The sequence below is a fragment of the Linepithema humile genome, chromosome 6 (genome assembly GCF_040581485.1).
Source record: "Linepithema humile isolate Giens D197 chromosome 6, Lhum_UNIL_v1.0, whole genome shotgun sequence".
Taxonomy (NCBI): domain Eukaryota; kingdom Metazoa; phylum Arthropoda; class Insecta; order Hymenoptera; family Formicidae; genus Linepithema; species Linepithema humile.
Genome location: NC_090133.1, coordinates 4,854,103 through 4,881,311, shown reverse-complemented (window position 1 = coordinate 4,881,311; position 27,209 = coordinate 4,854,103). Strand labels below are relative to the sequence as shown.

At 44.1% G+C, this 27,209-nt stretch overlaps 1 protein-coding gene across 1 annotated transcript in view; it reads right to left on the bottom strand.

Moving 5' to 3' along the window:
* Nucleotides 1–24,163, bottom strand: part of blo (bloated) — a 110,125-nt gene extending 85,962 nt beyond the window's left edge. The window contains exons 1-3 of the mRNA XM_012375227.2: nt 23,528–24,163; nt 15,218–15,565; nt 174–3,724 (exon numbers count right to left, since the gene is read on the bottom strand). Coding sequence (XP_012230650.1) covers nt 174–3,724; nt 15,218–15,383 — 3,717 coding nt within the window. The 5' untranslated portion in view covers nt 15,384–15,565; nt 23,528–24,163. The remainder of the gene's footprint in view (nt 1–173; nt 3,725–15,217; nt 15,566–23,527) is intronic.
* Nucleotides 24,164–27,209: the final 3,046 nt, after the last annotated feature.

The window sequence follows — 27,209 nt, the reverse complement described above, 5'->3', positions numbered from 1 at the left end:
TTGACGCCCGATTCACCGGTCGAGCCGGAGCCGGGATGCCAAAATCAATCAATCATCGGCCATCATCGGTCGATGTAACCTCGCGCGTTCGGCTGAACAGGGCCTTAACCCTGAGTTAGTTAACCTCGCGCGGTTACGATCGCACACGGAAAGAGAAAAAAAAGACGACTCACCTGATTGATGTCGCTGCCCAAATCGCGCGCGCTCTTGGCGCTCCTCAGCTGATCGCCGCGGTACTCTCGATACCTCATAGTCACCTCGTCGTCGGTCAAGGCACCGCTGCTGCCGCTCCTCGCGCCTTTCTTGCTCTTCTCCTCCTTCGCTTTCTTCTCCTTCTTGCTGAACAGCTGTTTGACCTTGCTCATGGTGCCGCTCTTCTTCGCCGCCTTCTTCTCGTACTTCTTGTCGGCGGCGCCGGTGGGCGGCTTCGCGGTGACCAGCGGCGGCTTCGACGACGCGTCGCCGTTCGCGTACTTGTCGTACTTGCGCTGCTCGGACGTGGGCGTCGTCAGGTTCATATTGCGATCGGTGTGCCGTCGCTCGTGCTTGATGAATTGCCGGCTGACAAAGCCTTCGTCTTCGGATTCGAGCTGCTCGCGCCTGTCCGCCTCCTGCGAATCGCGTCTATAATCGTTCTCGATTCCGGAATCGGCCAGTCGGTCCTTGCGATCCGGATCGCTCAGCCTGGTCTCGCGATGACGGCGCTCGACGTGCCCGCGCACTTCCTGTCGCGCGTGCCGCGACTTGCCCTCGTGATAGGTTCTGGGCGGTCTGGTTGGACTCTCATTGAAGGTCTCCAATCGACTAACCGAAGACACCTTTCCTCGCGGACTGTCAGAGTCGTCGAAGTAGTCCAATCGGTTGCGCGATCGTCTAAGCGGCTTCTTCGGGTCGTCGTCTAGCTTGCGGTGCTCCTTTCTCGCGTTACGCGTCTCGTCGTAGCGCGTCTCGCAATGGATCGAGTCGCGCGCTGTGGTGTCCGAGTCGTATCGGCTGGAGTTGTATCCGCCGCACCGGTCGGTGCGTATTCGCGGCGGCGAGCTGTCGTAGTCATCGTGGATCGGGTGCTTGTTGCCGCTCGTGTATCTCTGCGTAGTGCGCGTCTCCTTGGTGTAATACTTGGATTCCAGTTGGCTGCTCGTCATCTGCGAGATGTCGGTATCGTAATCGTCGTTCGGGCCCTCGCGCAGGCTGTCCAGGTGACGCTTGGCGAACGGCGATCGCTCCCTGCGTCCGTTTATCGTCGGACTGCTCAACAATGCGGTTGAGCGTCTCATATCTCGCGCGTTTATGTAATCCGGCCGGCTGCTCAGATTTTCATGCGACCGCGTGGTGTATTCGCTTCTGAGCGCGCGCACCCTGGCGTTCTCGCCGACCTCGTCCAGCCGCTGCGTCGACTTGCTCATACCGCGGATCGATTCGAAGGGTTTCTTCGTTTTCGGCAGATAGGCGTCACGGCCGATCGGCCGGTTGTCGCGGTCCAGAAAATCCTCGCTCTTCGAAAACTTGCGCTCATTCAGCTTCTTCGCGATGATCGGCGACGACAGCTCGTCGTTCTCTCGCGACTCTGGCAGGTAATGCGACGATTTATACGGCGGGCTGCCGCCGTTTCGAATATTCTGCAATCTCTCTTCGGGGCTGCTGCGGCTCCGGTCGCTCAGGAACGGCTTGAAATTGTCGGCGTAACCCTCGTGCGTGCGTGTTTCTACGATATACTTGTCGCCGTATTTGTCCGTTTTCGTCTCCACGGTGTAACCGTCCCGCGGCTTCGCGTCGATGTAACCATTCGTCGGAATTTTGTTGATCTTTTTCTCGTAGCCGTAAACCTTGCCGTTGTCCTCGTGTATTTCCTTCTCGAAGATGTACTTTTCGCCGTTGCTGTTGGTGCGCGTCTCCGTGATGTAGGTGTCCATGTAGCGTTTCGGCGACGCGATCCGATTCGGCGTGACCGGCGACGGCACGATCGGCTTGTCAATGATCTCGTGCTCGCTCGATTTTTTTATCGGTATGTGAGTGGTGTTGCCGTTCTTGGCGGCGAACATTTCGTCGGCCAGGAGCCGAGATTTAATTCTGGATTCCAATAGATCCCGCCGCGCGCTCAATTCGGACGTTTTGCGTGAGATTCCGCTATCATTCTGCCGCGATGACAGCTCGCCGCTGTCTCTACGGCGAGCATCCATGCCGTCGGCTCTGCCGCGGCCGGAAGTATCCACGAATACAGTCGATGTGAATTTCTCGGGCTTGTCGTAGAGACGTCTGTCGATCTCGTCGAACTCGTGACGCCTCGTGACTTCAGTCGTCCTGATGAAGTCCTTCGTGCCGCCCAAATTCTTGCCGAAGGGACTGCCATTCTTGCGGTCCTCCTCGTATCTCGATTTGAAGGCGTTGATTTCGTTGTTGCGACGCAAGTCGTTGCTGTACGAATAGTCGGTCCTGCGATACTCCTTCTCCGCCGGGCTGTTTTCGCGCGAGGAGTCTTTCCTCTCGAGACCGAGGCCCTCGTCGCTGTCGGAATGACTGCGCTGCGCTTTCTTCTTATCCGGCTGCACTTGCGCGTAGATGACATTGGTCTGCGCCGGCGACGGCGGAGGCGGGCTGCAGGAATCGTTCGGACGAGTGTAGGAAAACGGTCGGTTGTTGTTGTGACCGAAGCCCGGCGACGGCGAAACCATCGTTCTCGTCAGCTGCGGTGGCGGCGAACGGTCGTTCGATAGTCGGTGAATCATCTTGTGAATGGTGGATTCTTCTTTGCGTTGCTGATGATCGTAGCGGCTGCTGTGCAGCATGCTATTCGCGCCCGCGTTGTCCACTTCGTCTCGCCCTTGCTTGAATTCTTTCGGGGGTGAAGGAGCACGGCTGGCTCCTTTGGCCTTCCGATCCGTTTCGTTCTTTTCTTCGTCGTCCCGGCCCTCGACGAAGATGTGGTGTTCGATCACTTTGGCCTCTCTGCTGGGCGATCTGCCGGCAAGCTCGTCGCGCACTTTGGTCGTCTCCTCGATCGTCGTCTCGCTCGTCTCGATGTTGCGCGATATCACGTCGTCGACATCGATAGTCGGACTCGTCCGCTCTTCTTGCTTCTTCGCTTTCTTCGGCACGGGTCGGTTATTATTCTCGCGATCCGCGCTCGCGGTGCCGAAGTGGAACGGCTGTTGATCGACGTGCGGCGACGTCTCGATTATCGGCGACAGCTGCTTTTTCACTCGCTGACTAACGACGCTCAAGTGCGAGCCCTCGCTTTCGCTACCGCTACGTTTGCCGCTGCGCGTCCAAGCGCCGGCGTCGCTCGCGCTCCGGCCGACCGGCTTCCCGCGTCTCTCCGACTTCGGCGAGAAGAAGCGCGCGAGCGAGCCCTTCAGCTTCTTCGCGCTAGCATCGCTCACACTTCTTTCCAATGGCTTCTTCCTGGCGCGCGGAGTGCCGAGGTCCGCGCTCGCGGTCGTGGCGCCGATCTCCTCGCTGCTGCGTCGCGGTCTCACATCGATCGGCAATTCGGGACGTTTCTTGTTGCGACGCGCCGGTAGGGTGCTGAAGCGACCGGGCAGATTGCGCCGGTTGTCGCGCGCCACGCACTGAAGACTGTCCGCTTGCTGCAGGACCAGAGCCGCCTCCTGTGCGAGATCCTCCTTGCTTCTCGCGGCGATGCTCTCCTTACGGACCGGGGTGGCGGTCAACCTACCTTCTCCATCGCCCACGAGAGCCGCGGTTACGCGCGGTGTGCCACGTCCTGCAATCAAGCGTCGAACGTACCTGCGTTTAGTCACGTTTAATTTCGCGAATTAAATGGTGTTACACAGAAATAACGAATAAGATAAACTTTATGTTGAATTAACAAGAAAAGTTTTGCATTTTTAATCTAATTTCAATTTAATTTATTTCAAAATAATTTTTTTGACGGTATAATATTTTTGTTTAACACCGTTTATTTATGAAGTGAGAAATGGCATAAATCGTTGCGAAAAGAACTATTTAAAAAGTAAAGAAATAAATTTGCGGATTTTAGAGCTATCTTTTTTTTGTAAATTAAAGTGCTTCAATGACACGGTGGATTTCTTAATAGATATATAAAAGCTGTTGATCAAATGTCGATTTTATACAATTTGTACTTTGACGATTCGATAAACCGGTATGCCGTTTCAGAAACTTCGGAAGAATAATTTAACAATAAAGATGGAAATAGCGTAAATAATATGAAGAGACGAAGCCAAAAATTGGCTAGTTGATCAATAAATTGATAGATTGTAGGATCATAAAGAATGCGCTTATCAACGTTTTACATATTTTTACAAGTTGTTGCGTATGGTAATAATCGAACGGAATTTTTGAATTTTAATTGCAAATCGTTCCGAAACACGCGCCATTGGATCTATCAACCGGTTGGCGAATTCGATCGGTTAATGAATTACATCGTGACAGCGCACAGGTTTGTAAATTAGCGATTTATGTTAAGACTAGCGTATAATCGTTAGTGGTTAATCACCAGGTTTAATCGCAAGCGCCGCTAGACGCGGTCGAGAGCTAGAATCCGACGCGTAAGAAATTGCCATCTTTCCGTCCCATCTGCGTAGCGCAACTTCGGCTGAATCGGGACCGCCATTAATTCGCCACCGCGTCGTCCGATTCGCGATCGATATAAAGCTCGTAATTAACGCTGTCATATTTATAAATGGGTCGCTTAATCAATAGCTCGTTAACGGCCGTGTCGGCTCCTCCGAGATTTGTGTGCGCTAATTCCTTTCCCCCTTTTTAAATCATAATCACGGGGCGCGGAAGCGATAATAGGAAGAGAACAAGAACGTGCGTTAAATGCTGAATAAGATTGGATGCTATATCGTATAATTAAAAGGTGTATCGAGCGATAAGAGCTTCCTGACAATCAGAAAAGCGGATAAAATAAATTGAGGTCTGTAAGAAGGAACTTATTGAGCTGCGTAATTGTAAATTTTTGTAATTCATTTTGCTGCTCATTATTACGGCAGAACCATAAAATTTCAGATAGATTTAAATCTTGAATTAATAATTCAAGTTAATTAATTCCGCCGAAATAAAGCTTATTTGTGTGAATTTAACTGGAGCAAAACATCTTCATTGAGTCACATTCTTGAATTCATTGTTTCGAATTCGTTGAGTAACTCTTGCCGACACTAATTAGGTCTCCCGCGAAATTTTCACCGGCAGATAAAATCGACTTACACGCGCACGGCCCGACTTGCTTGATCTGTCATTTTTATTACGCGGACGGTTTGTCTTACATAAGGTGAAAGCCGCGACCGTGGACGTCTTCCCACGCCGGACGAGCTCGGATCTCGTCGCGCCTTACGCGGTAGACGCTAATCGACGATGGGCGGACGAAAATTGATTCATTATTGATCCCGTCACTGTCCTCGTCGTTACATAGAGTGCGTTAATTCTTCAATTGCGAATACACCTAACAAGTTAGTTCGCCACCTACGTTCGTTTATTCGCGCCCGTTCAGTGCATCCACATGAAATAATAGATATTAGCATTCATCGTAGGAAGTTCCTAAAATAGGAGAAAAAAGTTTTTTATGTAAAATTATAATTAAAAAGAAAGAAAGGCTAAAGAGAACACAAATTGCAAGCATTGTATTACTATAATTAGTTGTAATAACTGCAAATATCATCAAAGTACGAGAAAAATTAGTTTTGATTTATTTTGGGCTCTTTTAAATATTCAAAATAGAGAAAGATTGAGTCAAAAATGAGTCACTTTAGTTTTGTTTATATTTTTGGCGATATTTACAATTATTATAATTTATTATAAAGTTACAATTAAGAGCTTACGTTTTTATCGGTATTTTTCTTGTTATTATAGAAAATTAGAGGCATGTATTTCGCGAATAGATTCAAGATTCATAATATTTTACATCAGATTAATCGCGCTTGGAGAGGCATTTGCATTTTGTAACGATGGCTTGTGGGGTTGAAATTATTGACGGATTTAGGGCATTATTATCATTTTAGTACACGGATTTTAGTTCACGGAATAGGAGAGGAATCTCAACGCGTGACATCTTGTCGAGGTCATCAACAAGTTTTAGGAATGGGGTCGGCGCTTGGCGGCGAATACCATCGCTCGCTTAGCGGAGTCTCTGTGCCACTTCTGACGTTTCGTGAGGAGTACAAAGCCGCTGCACTATTTTCCATAGGTCGTGTTTGTCTCCCTCTCTCTTTCTCCCCCGTGGGAACTCGTCGTCGATTGTCATCGTCGCCGCTGTTGTTTGAAACGCCGCCTTGAAGGCGCTTTTACGATCCGGATTGTTTGGTTTCCATAGACACACCGTTAACATCTCTCGCGAACATTTGTCTTTCGCTTCGTCGCGTCTAATGGACTTCTTTCAGCATTTTAGTCGAATCACAACGCTTTCAGGGAAACGTTGTTTTTAGAGGAAAAGAGATAGAGAGAGAGAGAGAGAGAGATTAGAATGCGACTTTCTCGCGACTAATCTAGTCGTTCGTGTTCTTTCCGCGCTACCGCGCGCTTCGGACGTTGTAAATCGTAACTAAGCGACGAACCTCGCGCCGTTTACGAGATTCAATGGCGCGAATTTCGCGCGACTGTCACACAGGGGAATGTAATCTCTTGAGATATCGTTGGGTTTAATTGCGCGCAGCATGAGCGAAGTGGCGTCGCGCGGGATTATACGCGAGAGAGGCTAGCGCAGACTTCCGTCGTGTAGAATCGTACGTTCGCGTATAAGTGGACGTCTCCCCTCGCGCGGATCGAGATTAATAAAGCATATACATAGCTTACGCCTATACCGTCGCGGAATGCACGCACCGCGAGTCCGGGAATGCGGACTAAAACCAGTGGGAGCGTAGACGGCGGATTCTTCGATTGCAAACAGAGCCCGATGTTCGATATTTTGCTTTCCTGAAGACTAATTACAGTGACGTGCACGGGAGAAATATCTTGTGAGCACACAGAACGCGGACGTATGTGCGATTCTAGTGCGCGAGAGAAAGGGAGAAGGGAGAGAGAAGAAGGTGCATTAGTATGTGGTGCACGTATTCTGGGCGGGAATTGATGCGCTTAGAGCTGATCGTGAACGCGTACGATTGATTCGACGAATGACGATGCTACGATGCAGATAACTGTTCGGTCAGTGGCTTTCAAACTTTTTTCTTCCCTTACGTTGTATCGATTCAATCTTCTTCAGTCCGACGTGATTTCAACGAATCGTGTTTGTTTTCTCTTCCGGAATAACATCCACAGTTGCACGTACGCGCGTGAGTTATCGATTCTATTTCTATAAACGCGTGTAGAAATATTAGTATCATTTAAATGATTGAAGAAAATAATTAAAAATTGAATTTTAAAATTTGCAAAAATTCTGAAATATGCTTTTGCAAAGTTGAAAGGATTCAGAATCAATGTTCAGAATCAATCAAATATATTTTCCTACAGAAACTGTAAGACAATTCGCACATGCGAAAATTGTAATGGTAATCGTTCCTCGAATTTTAACACGCAATCATGAAAACCACTGCTGCGGAAAATCTAAGTACCGATATGGTCATCTCCGAGATATTCAAATTGTTTCAATTATCGACTCGTAAGCTCACCGTAATATCAGCTTATTATTTACCGGTTCAATGGATTGTTTGTACTTCCTCGTATGGTTATCCTGCAGGATACGTGCGTGTCCGGGGGAGTAGATCTGGGTAGAACGTCCGCGTGCGCGAAGTACATTCAGACGGTTTAATGTCACCTAAGCAGCACTACGAGCGATTCTTGACGAGATGTAATTATTGTGCTCGGCTGACTGATTGATATTCAGGCGCGTCGTAAAGACAGCGGTGATTTAATTATCGCGACATTACCGCCGTGATCTTGCACTAGAAGCACGTTACGCGTACGTTCGATGAATTCATGGATGGAGAGCGTGCACGATCAGTGAACGCGTTACGCGCGAGACGTATCATTATGTCGCCATTGCGTTGTTAGCTCGCATTTCTGCTACGAGCGCGAACGTTATAACAATCAGATTATCCAATTATCAGATCTGAGAATTCCAGTTTTTGTGATTCTGAAATTTTCGAAGTATGATTAAAGCGGTAGATTTATAAATTATCAAACCCTCATGTCTGATGTCTAAACTTTGAAATCTTTAGATATTTAAATAGTCAAAATCTGAAATTTCAAGATCCATAGAGTATGATTAGAGCGATAGAATTATAAATTATCAGACGTTGGAATCTTTGAATTCTTAGATGTTTAAATTGTCAAAGTTCCGGAGTCCAAGATCTACAGATACACGGAGTCGTGATTCAAACGATAGATTCATAAATTATGAAATTCTCATGTCCGATGTTCAAGTTTTCCTTACATATACGTATTTAAATAAATGTTTCACATTCCAAGATTTATGGTGACTAGATTCAGATACATAGAATCGTGAAGCTTCAAATTCTTAGTATCTTTTTTTCGATTTTACATTCTTAGATTTTCATAAAAGTCTCAAATTCTTCGATATTAGTAATCAGCACCTTAATTCAATATCATTTCTCTCTTAGAAAAGAGAAACCGTATTCGAGAAAGTCGTCTGGCACTTTTCCTATCTGAATCAATGCGTGATTCGAAATAATAAATTATCCATGCCGTCAATTGGCGAACTTTTTCCGTCGAAAGAAATTCATTGTGCACGATGGGGCGGCGAAGTGGGCCACCGGTTAGTTCTCTAGTCTCCAAGTGCTTGACATTCTCACGAATTGTTATCTTTCGAGGGACTCAGTTAGGGGCGTGTACTGTCGTTGTTCTCTGCAGTGACAACACTTCTTCTGGGAAAGTGGCGCAGCTGAGATAGTTATATTTCTGTAAGTTGATATACGGGATCGACTATAACACATGGTATATCCAACAGATAAAACCGATATAAATTTGATAAAATTTTATCATAATTTGACATAGATCAAAGTAAAAATCGATGCTGTTAACATTAAACTTGCTTAGCGGAAGCATATAATCCGTAAAAGAGCGACTCATTAGACTTGTTTATTGCGATACTGTTGTACCGTTGTAATAAAATTTAATATCAAGTTTGTAAGCTTCAGATTAATCGAAGCTTTTAATAGGCATAAAATTATCGGGCGGCTATCTCTCACGGTGCACGGTGCCTCTTTCTTGCCGCACTTTCAACTGCGGCGTGCGCATGTAGCTCAGTCGGGATTCCGGAAATGACGAGTCTAATCTACGCGCTGGTTTAACCCGACGCGTTGATCGACCGCGAGCGTGAGTTAATTATTAATCGACGGGCCAACGTGCTCATGTAAATGACGATTATGTTGAAATCCGAGCCGATTCCGCATTCCGCGCTATCGCGAATGCTATATATTTACCTTTCCCACGGAAAAATAATGAAATTTAATGTAGAATGTAGTAATACACGTAGAACATAAATTATGGAAATGTGCACACAACAAATGCAATCAGCATTTTGCAAAGAAAATTATATTTAATAACAATTCAAAGATATGTGAAAAAAATGCATAGATATCTAGATTTTCCATATTTTTATTCATTTCTACATTTTTTTATTAATTCCAGCCAGATTTATAATAAAAATATCGAAACTTAACAATCGTAATGCTATAAATGCTTAGTTTTAAAGGCTAAAAAATAGGACAGTAAAGCATTTTTCGTTTGACTTTAAATAAACTCTATTTTGAGTTCTTGTGAGTAATACGCCGTGTACCAGGTGGACGAAAGAATTGCCGGAAGTGCAAATAGCGCATCTCGCTTGTAAGAGGTCAAAGTTCGCGCGGATCGCGCTGACCTACTGCTTCGACGGCCGCGAACGTCGTAAATACTTCGTGCAGCCGTATCGTTCAGTTCGTCGCGTGAATCGATACGAGTTGCAACGAAACGGCCGTTACAAAGTGCAACGACTCGGTTTCTCCTTCGTTGCACCTTCTTCAAGTATCTTCGCTTGACTCTCGACACGCGAGTTTCCTCGTTAGCGAAGCCCTCTCGCAAAGGACGGTCGTAAAATTTCACAGTTGTATAATATCTTCATTATTACGTATTACTTTCCGCTAATTTTACATTTCTCGCACTCTCCCTCCCGTATTATTATCTCATTCTCTGGATTTTATCGCGTAAGAATTTTGCACAAGCGAAAGCTAATTTCCGAAGATTGATTGCCGGGGACGCGCACACCTGGACGAGTAAACACCTGGGAAAACCCGCGGCGTTGACACTGATGAATGATTTTAGCGTATGATGTCATAATTGCGAGAGGAATGTTTTCTCTCCGCTGTTTCTCAGACGACTAGTCGCGATCAACGTGTCTTCCGCGAACCGCGGAATTACGACTGCAAGCGCGCCGCGCGAGAGAATCTCGTTACGACGAGTCTCGTGGAATCTTCCGAAGTTCCGAGAGTTCGTCCTGAACTCTTCGTGACTTCTAATGGGTTGTCCGCCGGTATTAAACGCGAAAGTTCAATCAAATTCCTTTACAGTGAAAGTTTCGTTTTGTCGGTAAACTCGTCTCAATAGAGACTCTCTATATTGGATGCGCTTGCTAGACAGCCGGATCGCGCTAATTTGTATTCTTGTAATCTGTACGCGTTTCACCTACGTAACCTCTTATTCCCGCTGCTCTTCCCGCTTTTCTAAGCACGTTTTGCATGATGTCAATGCGATTCTCATATTCTCAACTCGGAATACCGGTCTGTCCGATATATATATTTCCTCGTTTCTGCCGGTCGCTGTCTACTCGACATGCAGCCGACAGAGATTCAAGCGTAATATCGAAACAGGAAGACGTATAACAATTACATAAAATGTGAAACGGTAGAATCGTGAAGAAAAAACGATGATTCGAAGTTGAAAAATTTGAAGAAAATTCTGTGCGATATTATTGTGCAACAATAAAAATCACTATTTTGGCACGCATCTTGTGGTAATTGCAACATACTGTCGCGCAAGATGGGAATTAGCAATTGTAATGTCCGCCTTAATGTCGATACCGATACCTAAAGACCGCTAATTCAAGATCGATCACGTTGGCATTTCTCTGGCAAGAAAGGCGATTAACGCGCTCGTGTAACAGCATTAATGACGATGGCTTACACGCGAGGTATCCGATACGCGATCTCTATGTTGTTGACTCACGATACCGGTCCATTCGATGCTTCGACCAAGCACTTCCTTATATCCTCTGCCCGTGCGCGTACGCGACTTGATCGTTACACAACGTAGCCGCGTTATCATTAAGCTCGCCGCGCGTCGTTGTTTCCATTTCAGGTGGAAAAAAAATATTCTATCCGGACTATTCTCCGTCGCGAAAGGATTCTAGCGTGACATTTGCCACCTCGGCAAAGCAACCGGACCGGAAGGGGAAAAAGACCACAGTCCGTACCCGTTTCGCGAACAACGATCAATTTCTCGCGGATCTCGAGGCATTTCCGTGCGGCGTCCATTAGCGATCTAACGAAGATCGCAGCGCGATCGCAAAGCGTATTACACCTCGTTACACATACACACCGGCGCGCGTGCACCGGCGGGTTACGGCCGGTCTCCGCGATTGCGGAGCACGCGACGATCCAGGAAACGCCGGCAGGCGGAATAATGCGGACGACACAAGGGGCCCTTAACAAGCTTCGACGAGAGGCACATGCTCGAACGCAATGCTGTACCCAACTAGGCTGACTTTCCGAGACCGCCCGCATTGACGATGAGAAGGGAAAGGAAGAGAGAAAGATAAAGAGAAAGGGGGGAGAGGGATAATAAGAAACACACACCTCGCGCCGGTATAATAAGAAATACGGTGCGACCGCTAATGCACCGGTTCGGAGCTGAGACTTTTTATCGGACGGTGCAGCCCGTCTTCGTTTTAGCATCGCTTTTCTGAATGACGGAACACTTCTGATTGGTAAAAAAGTTTCTACAACATGTACAAATTGTGTTTTATTTTATTAATTAATATGAAAATATAATTGCGAAACATTGACATCATTGAAAATCAATTATATTTTATTAATATAATAATTGAGAATTGTTAATTAAAGAATTAACCTTCGGCTGTAGGTTCTACGGAATTTAAAAAAGAAAAAAGTTTCGCGAAATCTAAAAACGACAAAATAACTCCCCGCAAAATAGTTTCCAAGAATAGACATAAATTGCAAGTGTTGCGAGAATATTTTTTGAGGAGATAACCTCCGACCTCATAATCTTTACCACTGATCGAGGATTATAAGCCGGTATGATAAGTATTCGAATTTAATTACGCTCTCCCGGGTTGAGTCAATTATCGCGATTTCGCGGTAAATCGCACTGAGGGAAGCGTGCGCTTTTGTTGGTCGCATCACAAAAAGTGAATGGAACGGGTGAGGGTTCATCGACCGCATCCAATCGCAACGTTGACACTCGACCTTGTCGATCGAAGTATATCCCGTGAAAGAGAAGGGAGCCTTGAAGAGATATTCGTAACATTTTCAGAAATACTTGTTTACATTATTAATAATCGATGCTAATTAGGGATGAGATGTCGATTATTGTATTCTGTATTATAATTTTAATGCAGAACTCCAGAATAATCATATTTAAAATAATTTTTTAAAATAAAAGTATCTTGAAACAGTTAATAATTTTTAAATTAGAAACCGTTCAAAATGTTCAAAGAAAGCTTTTCGCGTATTAAGTTTCAGGCGCGAGTTAATTTTATCCGCGCCGGTACTCGTGAGATGCACATTGTTGCACCACTGCAGTTTAATTACACATCTGACTTTCGAATATTTTTAAAGGCAATCTAAGCTGTCAAAACAAGATGTTGGAAATTCGAATTAATTTCAATTGCCGCATTGGCGATACACGGAAAGCGGAAACGTTCATAACTTGCGACGGTTCGTTGCGTTTAGCTTTATCTGCCATGTTTATCCCGTACTTCGCCGTTGCTCGTGGTGTGTGGCATATTAAGTTGCTTTCCTGAAACTGCGCATAAACAAGATAGAAGCGCGATTTCAGCATACCGCTTTTAGTGTATCTACGTGACCTAGCGTAATATAGTGACCGTGCGATTCAGCATCCTCGAGGCTTAACAGATCAGTTGTACAATTTTTGCTGATAATAATTAAAAAAAATTCTTTATTCTAGTCACGACTAGTCCATTCAGAATGTATTGCATTTCAAAAATTGATGAAATATTACTTTTTAATCGATTTCTAGTAGGTTTTTATTTGAACGGATATGTTTCATTTATTTTTTAATGATTAAAATATATAATGAAAGTTTTAATGTTCGTCAATAAACTCACTGGTCGCCAAAACATTTGGAATTTTAAAATTAATTCTCACAAATTACGATACATTCTGTATACACAGCCTTCGCAGCGAAAGGCTTGACATGTGTTAAAAATTCAGTGAAGTTGTTGGAGACTCAGCGGGACGCAATACGGATCAACTTATTTCGCTTAGCATAAGAGGGTCATTAATATAATTAACAATTAGGTAGTAATAGAGGAATGGTTGAGTCCTGCACACACACACACATACACCAATACCATTACAATCCCACATATTGTATTAAGAGAATTGCGAGAGACAGCGAAGGTGCGCGTCCTTCAATGAAATCGTCTCCCCTTGGATCCGAGATGGCTACGGCTCACCGACCTCGACGATGTCAAGGTCACTGTGACCGCCGCCATCCTCGGAGGAGGAGAGAAACATCATCGTTATGGTTATTGTTACGCGATCGATGGCCGATTAGCCACAATTAATGCCAGTACTGATACTAATAGATAACGTATAGGCGAAACGGATCGATCGCATAGCGTACAATTATTTCGTGCCATTAGTCTGCGGCAGGCTCTGCTGATTAAGTATGTTATACACTGATATCGAGGGAATTGCACAAGTTAGACACAAGTTAGGCGAATTACAATAGCTCGTAGCGCTATGGCGCTGCTTGACGTCTCGGCTTTTGTCGATCGCTCCTATTTGAGAAATTCGAGAATCTTTCCTCGCGTTTACATATAAATGTCACGTTGGCGTAAAAGACATGAATTCATCAAATGCAATGAGTAGATGCATTTCTAATAACTGAATCGATAGTTATTTTTTATTCTATTAAACGTCATCAATTTTTTTTCTAAATTCTATCGATTTTTGCGTGATAAATTTACGACGGTTGACTTTATAATATAAAATTGATGTAAATAGCAGTACGTGTCCTTAAAATGAAACGATTTAACTTTATTAGAATATCACGAAAGAAATCTAGAACGAGGAGTTGGAACGCAAAATTACGAACGCGCGCAGTTTTAATTAGACTTTAATTAATAGTTTGGACATTTTTTTCATCTCGCGCCCTCATCTCGACAAGATGAACGCGATGCTGTCGTATCGCGCCTCAGCGGAATTTCGCACGACCGAGCGCATAATTTCCCGAGACGTTTCTCGGAAACGGTGATCGCGAGAGACGAGATCGCCGTGGCCGAGGCTAGCAAGAGAGGAGTCGCCACGAATAATTTCTACAATCTGGGATCGCTCTCTAGGGCCGGCCCGTAATTTTTTTCTGAAATACAAGACATCGCGGCATCGCGGAGTAAAATCGTTTTGCGCGATCTCTCCCGACCTTCCTCCTTTTTCTCTCTCTCTCTCTTTCTCTCTCTCTCTCTATCTTTTTTCTTAACTGACTTTGCGCGCACTTTTATAGCGGTAACGCGCATTAAATTCTGGTCGCGTATGCATGCTCGTATGCCGCGAGTTGTACCGGAAGATCGTCCTTGTGGACATGTAGTAAGTTCCGCATTTATTAAATTTTAATTCGGTAAACGGTATCTGGACCATCCCGGTGTACTCTCCGACGCGGAGCCGGTTTTGCCGAAAGTCGTCGGTTAACTTTAACCATAGCTTATCTATAGTTTTATGCTTCAATCTAAATCTGCAAATTTTAAATTTAAATCTAGATCTTACGCCTCGAATAAAAGAGTGTGTAAAACTGTACGGCGAAGTGTAATTAAAGTCGCTTCTCCGCGCTAAAAATAGATCATGATTTTCCTTCGTCGAATTGATTTGAATATCCGCGAGATTTAATTAATATGCAAATTCTCGGGAATGTGTATGTAGGAATGTCGCTTTGTGAGACACAGCCGACGCAGCATCAGACCCCGAAAAATCAAGCAGCGCCACTTCTCTCGATCTCTCTCGCTCCGCTACATATGCGGGATTTCGTATGGTGTGATATTGCCTGGACTCACCGATCCTCTTCACGTGGACGTCTCGATTGAAAGAGACGCTCCTCTCGGCGGGCTTCCACTCGGAAACGGAAGCCTCGGACGCGACGGGAGGTAGCAAATGCGTGCCGGGAGGGTTGCAGCCTTCTCCCCTTCTCAACGACTCCGTGCGCTGTATCGTGAGCATCATGCCTCTCCACCTTTTCTCCCGATCATGCCACAAGACCGGCTAGGACCACCGTTTTCCCGTTTCGTTCGCGCGAACGAAACCCTTCTCACTCTCGTGCCGTGTTACACTTTTACCAACCCACCCCAGAGCTTTTCTCACCCCCGACCCCTCTCTTCCTTTCACGAGCACACCCGATCACCGACCTGTAAGCCAAGCAAAGCTGTGCTCTTAAGCCCGCATCGAACTGTGTGCATTGGAGATCGAGATTGCGGACTGGAGATTAGAATTCGATCAATCAAGCAATCTCAATCTTAGCCCACTTTGTCCCGATGGGTCGAATTCCAATCTCCAATTTGCAATCTTCAATTTCCAGCGCCATAGTCTGATATCGGTCTTACTTGAGATAATCTCGTTGATAGAGATTTACGTTCTTAATCTCATTTTCGTTCTGCGATTACGAAATTGCGCGTTTGATAGAAATCGCGAAAGTCTGTTTGGAAATTTTTCAGAATAATAGGTCTTTTTTACAATATCTAGGTAGCAATTAAACGCGTAATGAGCATTAAACAGTGTAATTGATGGTATCAATTGCAACATGCTCTTCTAGACTCGACTCTTACTCCACTTTCCAAACAAACAATCGACTGAATTGTTCCACGTGAGAGTGCAGTTTGTGCTCGAGAACGCGCGCTTTCCGTACACGCCGTTTCTGCGTGTGCGCGCGCGCACGCGTGGAAACGTGAGACAGAGAAAGAGAAATGATAGGCATCGTGCGACGTGTCTATATTGCAGCGCGTATGCCAACTGCAATGGATGATGATAAACGCAGCGAGTGATAATGGTTCTCATTGTCGTCATGCAGGCAGATGGAATACTTGAGATACATGCAACGATATAATGACAGTGACAGGGACGGCGATGACGGCGCATAATATCGGCAATGAATTCACTGATGAGAACTTTGTTAATAGGAGCGATTGTGCGATAAGACTTCTGTCACGGCCTTTTCCCCGATATTCGTCCGCATTAAGTGCGCTATCGCGGCTCGTAATCCGTAGGATTCTGCGTGTAAGTCGGCGCGATTTTCCTATCGACATTACGATCTATAAGCGCGACACTTAATTTAAATTTCATAGAATCTGAAGCTCCAAAGCGTCGCGTCATTCGTTCCAAGCTACGACATTGGCTCGACTTTAATTAATTCCCGATTCGGTTTGGTTGTGAATCACTGATTGTCTCTTTTCACACTTGTCACGTTTTTCATATTTGTCGGATATTAAATAACGCCTCAATTAGATTTAAATATTGCTTTATAAATTTATTCAATATACGAAAAATTATCTTACATATACAAATTGATTTTTTATTAAAAAGATTATTTTTTATTAAAAAGATTATTTTTCTGTAAATGTTCAGTCGATGGTAGATCGATGAGAATATTGACAGTTTTTAGTTTTCACATTCAGTTTCCTGCTTCCAGCGCTTACAAAAAAGCTATTCGTCTAATAATAACCAAATCACATGATACAGCTGTTTATACATTGCTTCATAATACTTCGGTGATCGATGGAACGTGTGTAATGCAATGTTGCGCGTATCGGATGTAGAATCGTTTTCTACTTGCGAACAAAAACAAGAGATGCCTGTATTCTCAAATACGTTGATTCTAATCGGCGAGATCCGTAACGACCTAAAGTAGTAGTTTCGCTCCAGTGATCAGCTGTCGACGTTATTCGTTTTCACGATTTACGTGAATTTATAAAGCAATCAATCCCCGCTATTCACGCGGCGTATAAAAACATATGATCGACGCAGTCGTTTCGATAAAAAAAAAAAGAAGAAAAACCGGGTTTAAAAATACCGCTGACGATGGTCGCTCGGACAACACTCAAGCGGAAGCGTCAAGACTATTCATTATCATCATAAACACTTCATTTTGCTAGATGTTTTTCGCGCTATCGCGCGTAAAAACAGTGTATTCTCTTTTTTCACAAAGTTGACCTTCGTCGCGATTTGCTTACTGACAATGAGCGAAGTGATTTTAATGTCGCAACCGACTGCACGCTGCGTTTCAAAGTTCATTGCTAGTAATCAAAACACTGCTTCGTTATTATTTATCGTAAAATTTTAAACTCATTATATTTCTTAGCAATTTTTTTGAAATTTTCTCTCTCTGAAATGCATAATTAAAAAAGCTTGTTGTATTTTTAATATAAAAAATCCACGACTAATAATATAAATATAAATAATTCAATAATATCTAAAAATAACAGAAAGAATAATAACAGAAATTGCTACAGTTCTTGAAATAAAACTGCGATTGAAAAGCTTTACTCTGAGCTTTACTCCTGTAACTTGAGATAAATTATTCTGGGAGAGAATTCGTTAAATGAAGTTGATTGAGAGAAGCCTTCCGAAAGACCTGCTGGAAGAGAAATTAACATTCATCGCGCGCTTTTGTCCATTCGCGGTCGGCGTTTCATCCGCCCTTGAAACAAATAAAGGCGACCCCGCGCGCGCGCACGCATTCATCTCTCAAGGACATCTGACCGGAGTGACATGTCGTCCTGGCGAGTTCTCGCATACGTGACACACCGTGACACGGTGTGTGGACGGGGGTGAGCCGTCATTCAACGACTTTATTAGCCCCGCGAGAGCGCAAGGGAGGAGACACCAGCGTCAAATGAGACAATTCGCATGAGTCCGATCCGGGGATTAAGATACTCTCTGGAGGCTCGGTAGCCATATTTGGCGAAGAGGATCGCGGAGTCCTTCGGACCAGGATCCCGTCGCGCTCCCCGTGGCTCTGCGGAGTTTGCGTGTCGGTGGGGACCCCGCAATAAAAACTGACGTTAATATATTTTTTTCGGGACCGAAGAGTTTACGGCGGCTTTCCTGTCGACTCCCACGCGCCTTCCTATTCGCCTAATCGCGCGAAGAAACACACGATTCGATCCGGGGAGGAGATGGGCAAAAAAGAAATGGGCGACGAGCGCGGCTTTCGACCAGACCGCGTCTAATGTACGAGCGGGTCCTCTAATGCGTCCTTCGTTACTCGCCACGCCGCTGGATAACAGTAAAGTGAGGGATAAGAGTGTCGCTAAGTGCGGCTATATTCTTGCGATTTTAATTCTACCTTGTGCACTCTGTAGCAAATATTTTTTCCTCCTTACGAGAGAAGTCGGGAATTAAGATAGTTGATAACAAGCAAAGAAACTTGCATTAAAGCCGGACGAAAACATCATTATTTTTCGTAACTTTTAAAGCGTGATCGTATTAATATTTTTTTTTCAGTTTTTCTTGTTTTTTCTTGTTTTTCAAGAAAACATAAGTGGCATATTTTATTATTGTTATTCTGCATGTTATTATTGGTTGCGCAAAAATAATATTATATTTTGTATTCTCTGTAAATTTATTCCAAAAAAATATTATTCTCTCTACATATATTGTGTGTTTCTCTCTAACGACTTTCTTATCGACGTAAATTTAAGATAAAATTCAACGATACATTTTGCTACTTTTATTGTTATTTTAGTATCAAACAGCTATTAATGGCGGAAATCCCACAATTTTTGCCAGCCCGCTGACACACATGCGATGTTGTTGAATCTGTTAATGCATGTCATTTGCCGCTTCCGGATGTTGCATAACAGCGCAAGCGGGAATAATAAAAACGTAGCCTCTTTTGCCGGAGCGTGCGACAACACTCGCGTTCCGAATTCCGCGGTGATTTCATGTCCACGGTGTCCTCATCGGTTAGTCATTAGCAGTGAGGACAAAGGCGCGGTCGAATTTATCTCGTTTCACACGTTAGAATTAGAATTCTTCCGCGTGTAAGAATAAAAGGTCGGAAAGACATAAAAGAGCACAACAAAGTCGTTGGTCGATGTCGCCTAGCATTATTCCTCCTCCACCTCTAACGGTCCGCCTGTCTTTGAAATATTTCAACATTCGTTACGGGGCAATAGCGCGAAAATCAGAATCGCGCCGGCAATAAAACCACAAATTCCCAGGTTATACGACACTATTCGCTAGCTTTGTACGTGCGAGCGTTCGGATACTAAGACGTAATAAACACTCCCGTTTCGCGCGCAAAGTGTTTAGCACCTTCTTCATTGACTTTTATTGACGTGGCGTGTGGAAAGCCGATAATAAAATCGTAGGTAGCGTCCGTCCGGATGCGAAGGGCCTGGCCGAGCCCTCGGAGGTGCGAAGGCTCGCGTCCCGCAATCGCAGATCGCAATCCGCGACCGCTATTAGAAAGCTGATGCTGGATTATAGAGCACGGGGGAATCCAAATGGAGCGCCTATCATAGGCGGTTTATACATGGTGCTCCAGAAGAGCACTACGTAATTTCAGTAGATTAATGATAGGCCTGAAGTGTAGAAGATTTCTCGACCGCGTTTTATACACGAGATCTTTTTTTTGCACAGATCTTGGAGCAAAATTTTTATATCAAGACATAAAGTAATCTTATTTCTACTTTTAGTAATAAATTAATAAATAGATACATTTTAACAATTAAATTATTACCGATACAAATTTGCATATTTGAGTTTTTTTTTAATTTTTCGGGCTATATAATTGCAACTTTTACTTTTGAAGTTTGTTTGTATATTAATATTAATTGTTTATAATGTTTAATAATTAACTTTTGATAGATTTTTCAAATTAATACAAAATTTTATTATCACTTTCAATAATTAAAAATGATTATTTTTCTTAAGATTTTAAACACTGAAAAATTAAAACGTCGGCCTCTCGTTAAGCCGTTTATCGAGGGTGCTTGTTCGCGAAAACAAGTTGATGAGAATCGTTTTTATCTCATTACTTTTTCACTGGCGAAGCGATGCATTTTACGGTTAATACTGCCAGACTGTCCAATAAATTTGTGCCGTACGGTACGATCGAAAAAAATATACGCCCATCTTGACTGGACGTTACGAGCATCGCGGCGTTTCCGTGTGCAAGCCTGTCGCTTATTTTTCTCAACGCTCTCGCAAACGCAAGACTTGCCTTTCGTTCCCTAGCCGTCACCCGTTACGCCGCGCAGTCGGAGAATCGACGCGGTGCCGAGGAAAGATTTTAATTTAGATCGCCGCGCGCGCAACGAGAGGAATCGCGCCGCGCGCTCGTGTAAAAGCCGGGAGGATCCTAGCGCGCGCGAGTGTGTGAGCAGCGGCTTCACTTATAAAATTCCTGCTTCGATGCTGTGCCCTTCCCGCGACGTTACACGTAGATTCCTATGAGAGCTTTATCTCTAACGGCTTACAAGCACTCTGCTCGGGATGAATCCCCGCGTTTACACTCGACACAATTTGCCGGCAGATGGTATCTTCGGCGCTTGCAGGCACTTCGGAATTCTCCAGGTCGTTCGTCCCGATGCCGTTTCCTCCCCGGCCTGCTTGGAACCCGTCGCGACTTTTTAGTTGCTCCATATTTTCACGCTTTCACTCGAACTCGTGTTTAAGGCATTTCGTACACGCTGATCGCTGCCACGTGATTTCCGGCATCAGATGTTAAAGATAATTTTTTGAAATATGTCCGTGTTAAATATTTTGCTTTCATACGCTGATGTTATCAAGATATATTGCTGTTACAAGCTTCCAATATTCCACAGTATTTTACTGCCAGCATTATTCAAAACTTTGATGATTAATGATTACGTTTCTTATTTGGAAAAGTAGATAGAATTATATAAACTATTGTCATTATGTATTCATAGAAGGATTAAAATTTCAAGATTAAATCCATTAATGTCGGACATTATTATATTGTTTAGACTGTTAAAACGATTCAATAATATTATGGTTTAGAAAAAATGGTTTTGGAATAATTCACTAAAATGTTGCTTTAATTTTCTAAACTCTTTTGAAATTCAATACAAAACTTTTCAAGTTCATCATTGGATAATAATCGAATCGATAAAAATCAGTTTACGTCGTTTATTTATGTTCGATTTCTATAGTCTAAGCGAACCGTTATAATAGCATTCTAGTTGACACGGAAACATAACTCAAAACTAATAGAACGCGCTGGAGACGGTAATGCACACGACAAGTCTGACGCAAATACCAGAAATGGAAATCACAAGTCGCTATTGCGACATTCGCGCAAAAAACCGGTGCGATCACTTTATTTGCACACGCGCTGTTACGTTCCGCGCGCACCTTCCACGTCGCCTGATTATGCGAAGCGGCGGCCATCGCTTATCCCTGGGGCAGCAAGAGAAATCTGGACGCCTCGCGAAGGGTCACGTTACGCGGATGCATTATGGTGAATGGATCCTGCAGCGGACGATTCTCCCATCGAAAGCGTTTCTCCCGTCTCCTTCCCGCTCGCGCGCGAGTAACACTGACACACTTCGTACACGTCAAGGCCGAAAGTTCTCCCCGTTCCTTATCGTTGCACCACGTCTCGCGTATTCGTCTTCTTTATTCACAGCTGCGCGTCTCTATCCGCCCGCCGGACGTTGAAACCGCCGCGATAAAACCGTATCGGAGATTCAGCGAGAGGGGATTTTGCACCTCGGGCTGATGGGCGCGATCTTCATCTCGCGAGTGCGGACAGGCGAAACAAAACGGCGCGAAGAAAATACGGAAAAAGGAGCAATCAAGGTTCTATACATCAAGTCGATTTAGGGCGAACGATTCTTGCAATGGGACGTCATAATATTATTTTTAAGTAAAAGTAAGTTTTGAGACAAACTTATTCTTGCAATTGCAACACTGAAGATAGAAAGATTCGAATTGTCTGATCATTGAACTACTTAAACTACTTTTGAACTACTGAAATGAGATGAACTCTATCTGATTATATTTTTTTAAATATACCAAAATTATAATGAATTATATTTTAGATTTTTATTAACTTGAATAGAAATAGAAATTTTTGTTTGTTAATTTTACAAAGTTTTTGATAATTATCTTTAAAAGTTTATAAATATATGTATATATATGTATATATGTTTATATATGTATATATTTGATAAGATTCCAATATTTGCAATGTGAAATGAAAAATATATTTTCGATACTTGAATAATATGTTTATTCCAATGAAATGCGCGATCCTGTTAGATTTAACGAAGATATAACGGAATTAATCAGAATTGATTAGAATCGGAAATTAATTAATAAACGAAATATTATAAATATTATATGTTTGAAGTCTGCTTTACAATTTTATAATTTTTCTTCATAAGGCTTTCCATCAAAGTCTCTCGAAAAACAAACCATCAAACTAGCTGTCATCAGCAATTGATACGGGAATTATAAGAAACAACTTTTATAATGTTGTTGTGACTTATTAAAAAACTCATCCGACAAGCGCGCGACAGATCCGATGATTTAGAGGCGCGTTAACTCGACTTATTATGTAATACGCGATCGTAAATCGCTCGTATTAATTCGGGAGACTCGACTAATCGAGAAAGATATTCTTGAGGACAGACTCGCATGGAGTGTCAGAAGTGGACATTTCCATAAATGTTTATTCGCGCGTCGACAATTCGCACGTCGACTCAAACGTCGGCGCGTCGTTAATGTAGCCGCATCAATGAATAATACGCGTATACATTCCGATATCCTGCTCCGTCCCGCATCGTATCGCGATCGCTCCCCTATTGCGAGCGAGCGAGGGGGCTCGCATATGATCGGTCGACTTGATCTCGGCACGGGCAGATTAAACGGCTAGATTCGCGGGCGCACACCGCGCGAGAACGCCTAGCTGCACACCAGTGATTAAAGTGTCCGTTAACGCGAGTTAATTGATCTTTCAGTTAATGGGATATTACCCTTCCGCTGGATTTCTGGTTTGCCGGGGCGTCCGACCGGCTAAGCGGAGCGGCCGGCAGATCCAATCTGCGCGCGAAATAACTCGCGCTCTCGCGCGCGCGCGTAGGGTTCTCTATAATCTATTCGGCTCCGCGCAAGAGCACACGGCAGAACCTACCCTACTCCGATCTACCGAAGACGTTCTACCGTTTCCCTTTCGATTAGCGCGGCGACTCGCGGTGTAATCGAGCTGAGCGTATCTGCCGATTCGATCCCGCGAATTGACTTATGGCAATGTCATCCTTGTCGTTATTGTCGTCGTCGTCGTTGTCGTTGTCTTGTCAATTTTCGTATCGATGTCACTTCGCTCCTATCGTTATTTGATTTACCTTCACTGACACAGTAGCATTCCGATCACTTAGATATCCGGTGCGCTAAGGATACGCCTCTTCAGGTACGATCGGTTTCCCGAGCGGGACCAGAAGAGCGGCGAGAAGGTGCGAGAGGACTCTGTCTCTTTTCCGGCGAGAGACACGTCGCGGTACACTCTCACGTTCGCCAACTGTCACTATCACCCGACCGCGAATCCGCGCGACTAACACCACCGCTTAACACCGATCGGCGACTGTTGTGGTCCCCTTTTTTCTGCCGCGGATTTCCGGCACTTGTCGTCGTTATTATTTGACATTTAAGACGTAACTCCCAAGGCCGGACACTCGAGACCGGATGAGCAACCCGATCTGTCAAACTGTCTCGCACTGTTGGATATTCCGGAGTCACTCGATGTTATGCGATACTTGGCGCGGAAGGCAATCCGTGTTTGACTTCCGTTCGACTCTTATCGATACCGCGTCGCCGATAACACTGATATTCGTACCTCGCGCGGTTCCTCGTGAAAAATTCGCGCGTCTCTTCGCCGTCTCGGGATGAATTAACCCAGTTGACAAGGGGGGGTCTGGACCACAGGGGGAGGGTTGCAGACGCGCAAACCACCGCCGCCACACCACGCACACACGCCGCTCGTTTCTCTCTCCGTTCGTTCTCCGCCGAGCGCTGAAGAACTAATAAAAGCTGGGACCCAGGTTGAAACTGCGTAGGCCGCTTACTACTCCTTCCACCGCGGCAACTCCGTCCTATCCCACCGGCGGTACCGGACCCAAGCACCGACAGAGACAGGCAGGAGAGTAGGCACGGATGGACGGACGAACACGGTACAGACGTACACGGAGCGATTTCAAGGTGTACACACGCCAGGGAAGCGCGACTGGTGGTTGGTAGGTAAATAGCGACGGGCCCCGAACGCATCCTTAGGGTGGAAGCGCTAATAAGTGCCCTAAGTGTTGCCGCTTTGGATAATTCGACGAACAAAGTAAAAATTATCTCGATATCTAATCAAAGCGTACCAAAATCCAAATGAGAGCGTGGTTGAGGGTGCGAAATTAACTCAATACACTTAGAAATCTAGTTTTACATACACTAATGAGTATTTCTTTAATTAAATGCAGATTTAAATCATCACCAGCTGGCACGAGTTTGTGCATGCTTTTTTTTATATTGAATCTCGGAAAGTGTTTTAATCCTTATTATGATTTTTTTGAAGATATAAGGGTTTTAGAATATATTATTGCACGAATATGTTTGTGCTTGCCGGTTTATATTGGTCCTAATGATTTCATTTGATTGAATTTCTTTAAAAATAAACTAATTGTTAATTTTATTATATATTTATTACATTATTATATCTTTTTTATTTAATGCGTTTAAATATTTTTTATTTATTTTTTGAATTTCTAATTAAAATGTGGGAGAAACGTCAATTTCTAGTTTAAAATCTTGTTTTAATCGTCTGCAAACTGTATTAGAAAATAGAAATTTTTTATTATAAATGTAACAAAAACTGATCCAAAATTTTTTTTAATATTTAAAGTTTAAAGGGATTTCTGAGTGCGTTAAAATTGGTTTTGCATCGTCAATCACACTAAAAATATTATTTTATTGTACATTAATTTTGACGTATCAGTATATGTTGAGGTTAATGTTTTCAAATAATCTTAATATTAAAAAAGAACCAGTTAGAACTGGCAACTTAATCAGAAAGATTTTTAACTGGTACTGTCAAGAGTGATGTATATGCTATTCCGTATCGATACAAATATATGTCTACAAATAAATACTTGACACTTGTATTGTAAATTACACTCGATACCATCCTCAAAACGGTTCAAGAGAATTCGATAATTTCGCGATAATTTATACCCCCGTTTGATTGCCGCTTCGTTCAAAAGATTGATGTCGACTGATATTGACTAATGATGAAAGATACGCGGTGTCAAGTATTCGATGCCTCGCGCAATTATATCAGTACGATCACCAGCGGCAAGATTCAATAGATACCGATCGCTCGCATTATCTGCCGTTGTTTTTGCAAGCTTTTTGTCTTTCTCTTCTTACCCGTTATAATACGTATTGTAACATTACACTTTTGATACCGCGCTCGGCACGGTTCGATGACTCGGTCGCTTTACGATATTCCCGCCTGATTAATAGTTTAGCCAAAAAATTGATGCCGATTGATATTGACTGATGATGAAAGATACACGGTGTCAGGTATTCGATACCTCGCACAAGTGTATCAGTGCCATCGCCAACCGTGTTCAGCCAGCGCGAGTGACCAACGCGTTGGCTGTAGCTTCTGCAAACTCTCCGTCTCTCTCTCTCCCTTTCAGTCCGTCCTCCTTCTTCCTCCAGAGACTCACTTCTTCCTACCTACCTATCTCTCCCCTACCTGCCCGCGCGATTGCACGCCGCTGCCGCTGGTGAACGTCACTCGGTCAAGGTCCCCCACCAAAAACCTGCAACAGCGCGCTACCGCCGACGCCCGCCGCCGCTTCACTTGATCCTGCCACGGTCGACTTGGTCCACGGACAATGCTATACTTGGCGCGAACACCGACGATCGCGCGAGGCCACCGGGACGCGAGGGTGAGGCTCCCCGAGTTGTCCTCGATAACGCTTTAGCGCCCAATGCGGTGCTAAGTGGATAAGACATATGAATATGGACTTCGTCCTCGTGTGTGCTCATCACACGTTTCGCGCTAAATGCGGCTGTTCGTTTATTGACATTGTGTTCAATCTTTTCACATCGGGTGATGTATCATTCGGTGCCGAATGTACAGAAGATGAAATATGTTTATATTAGCACTTTGGAAAAAAAAAGTCTTATATGTGCATAAATTTCTCGTTAAATGTAAAATATGACGTAACTCTACTTGCTGAAATTTTTCGAGGTATCTTTCGCATTTGAGTGAAATTAGAATTGCGCTACATAAAACTACAATATTCAAGAGAAACAAAGCTTTGTGACCCCTAAAATACTTGTGCAAAGTAACAAAATCGCTTTTAAAATTTTTGTTGCAGTCAAATACGCTAAAAGCTTCTGCCGATGTTGTTGGTTCGCCATCGTTTCTAGGTTGTTACAAATATTTACGGAGTAAATGTTTACGGTCTTAGTAGAGTGTAGATCCGTGATCACGCGTCGACGATTGGCGTCACGGACGGTAGCATACCCCGATAATAACAGGATATTTTACGATCGATTTGGTGGATAAGCGTGTTTACGTTAGAAATCTCGTCTCGGGCTTTACGCAGGGCCCCGTGCGGCGTTGAGATGATACGCGGCGTTTCAGCGAATATGACTATAAATAAAGAAAATAACGAGGGAGGAGGCTACTGCGGCCGAGCGTATAACAGACATGCAGGAGGCGCAGTTACCGCGGGAGAAAATTGTGCGCCACTAAATATAAGTATCAAAGTGGAGTATATGTGGCGGTGTAGAGCGCAGAACAGACAGAGTACAATTACACGTGATTGAGGATTGGTCTTGTTTCTATTTTGCTTGATTTCCGCGGGTAGTTAGCTCCGGTCCCGCGTGGCGGGGTTCAATCACAATGTAGACTCTCTCCTTCTCTCTCTCTCTCTCTATCTCTCTCTCTTCTTCTCCCTCGTCGGAGCGCAGTCCTATTATGATTGGCGTAATCATCGCATGGGCGAATCAGCGGCACTCACTCACGGC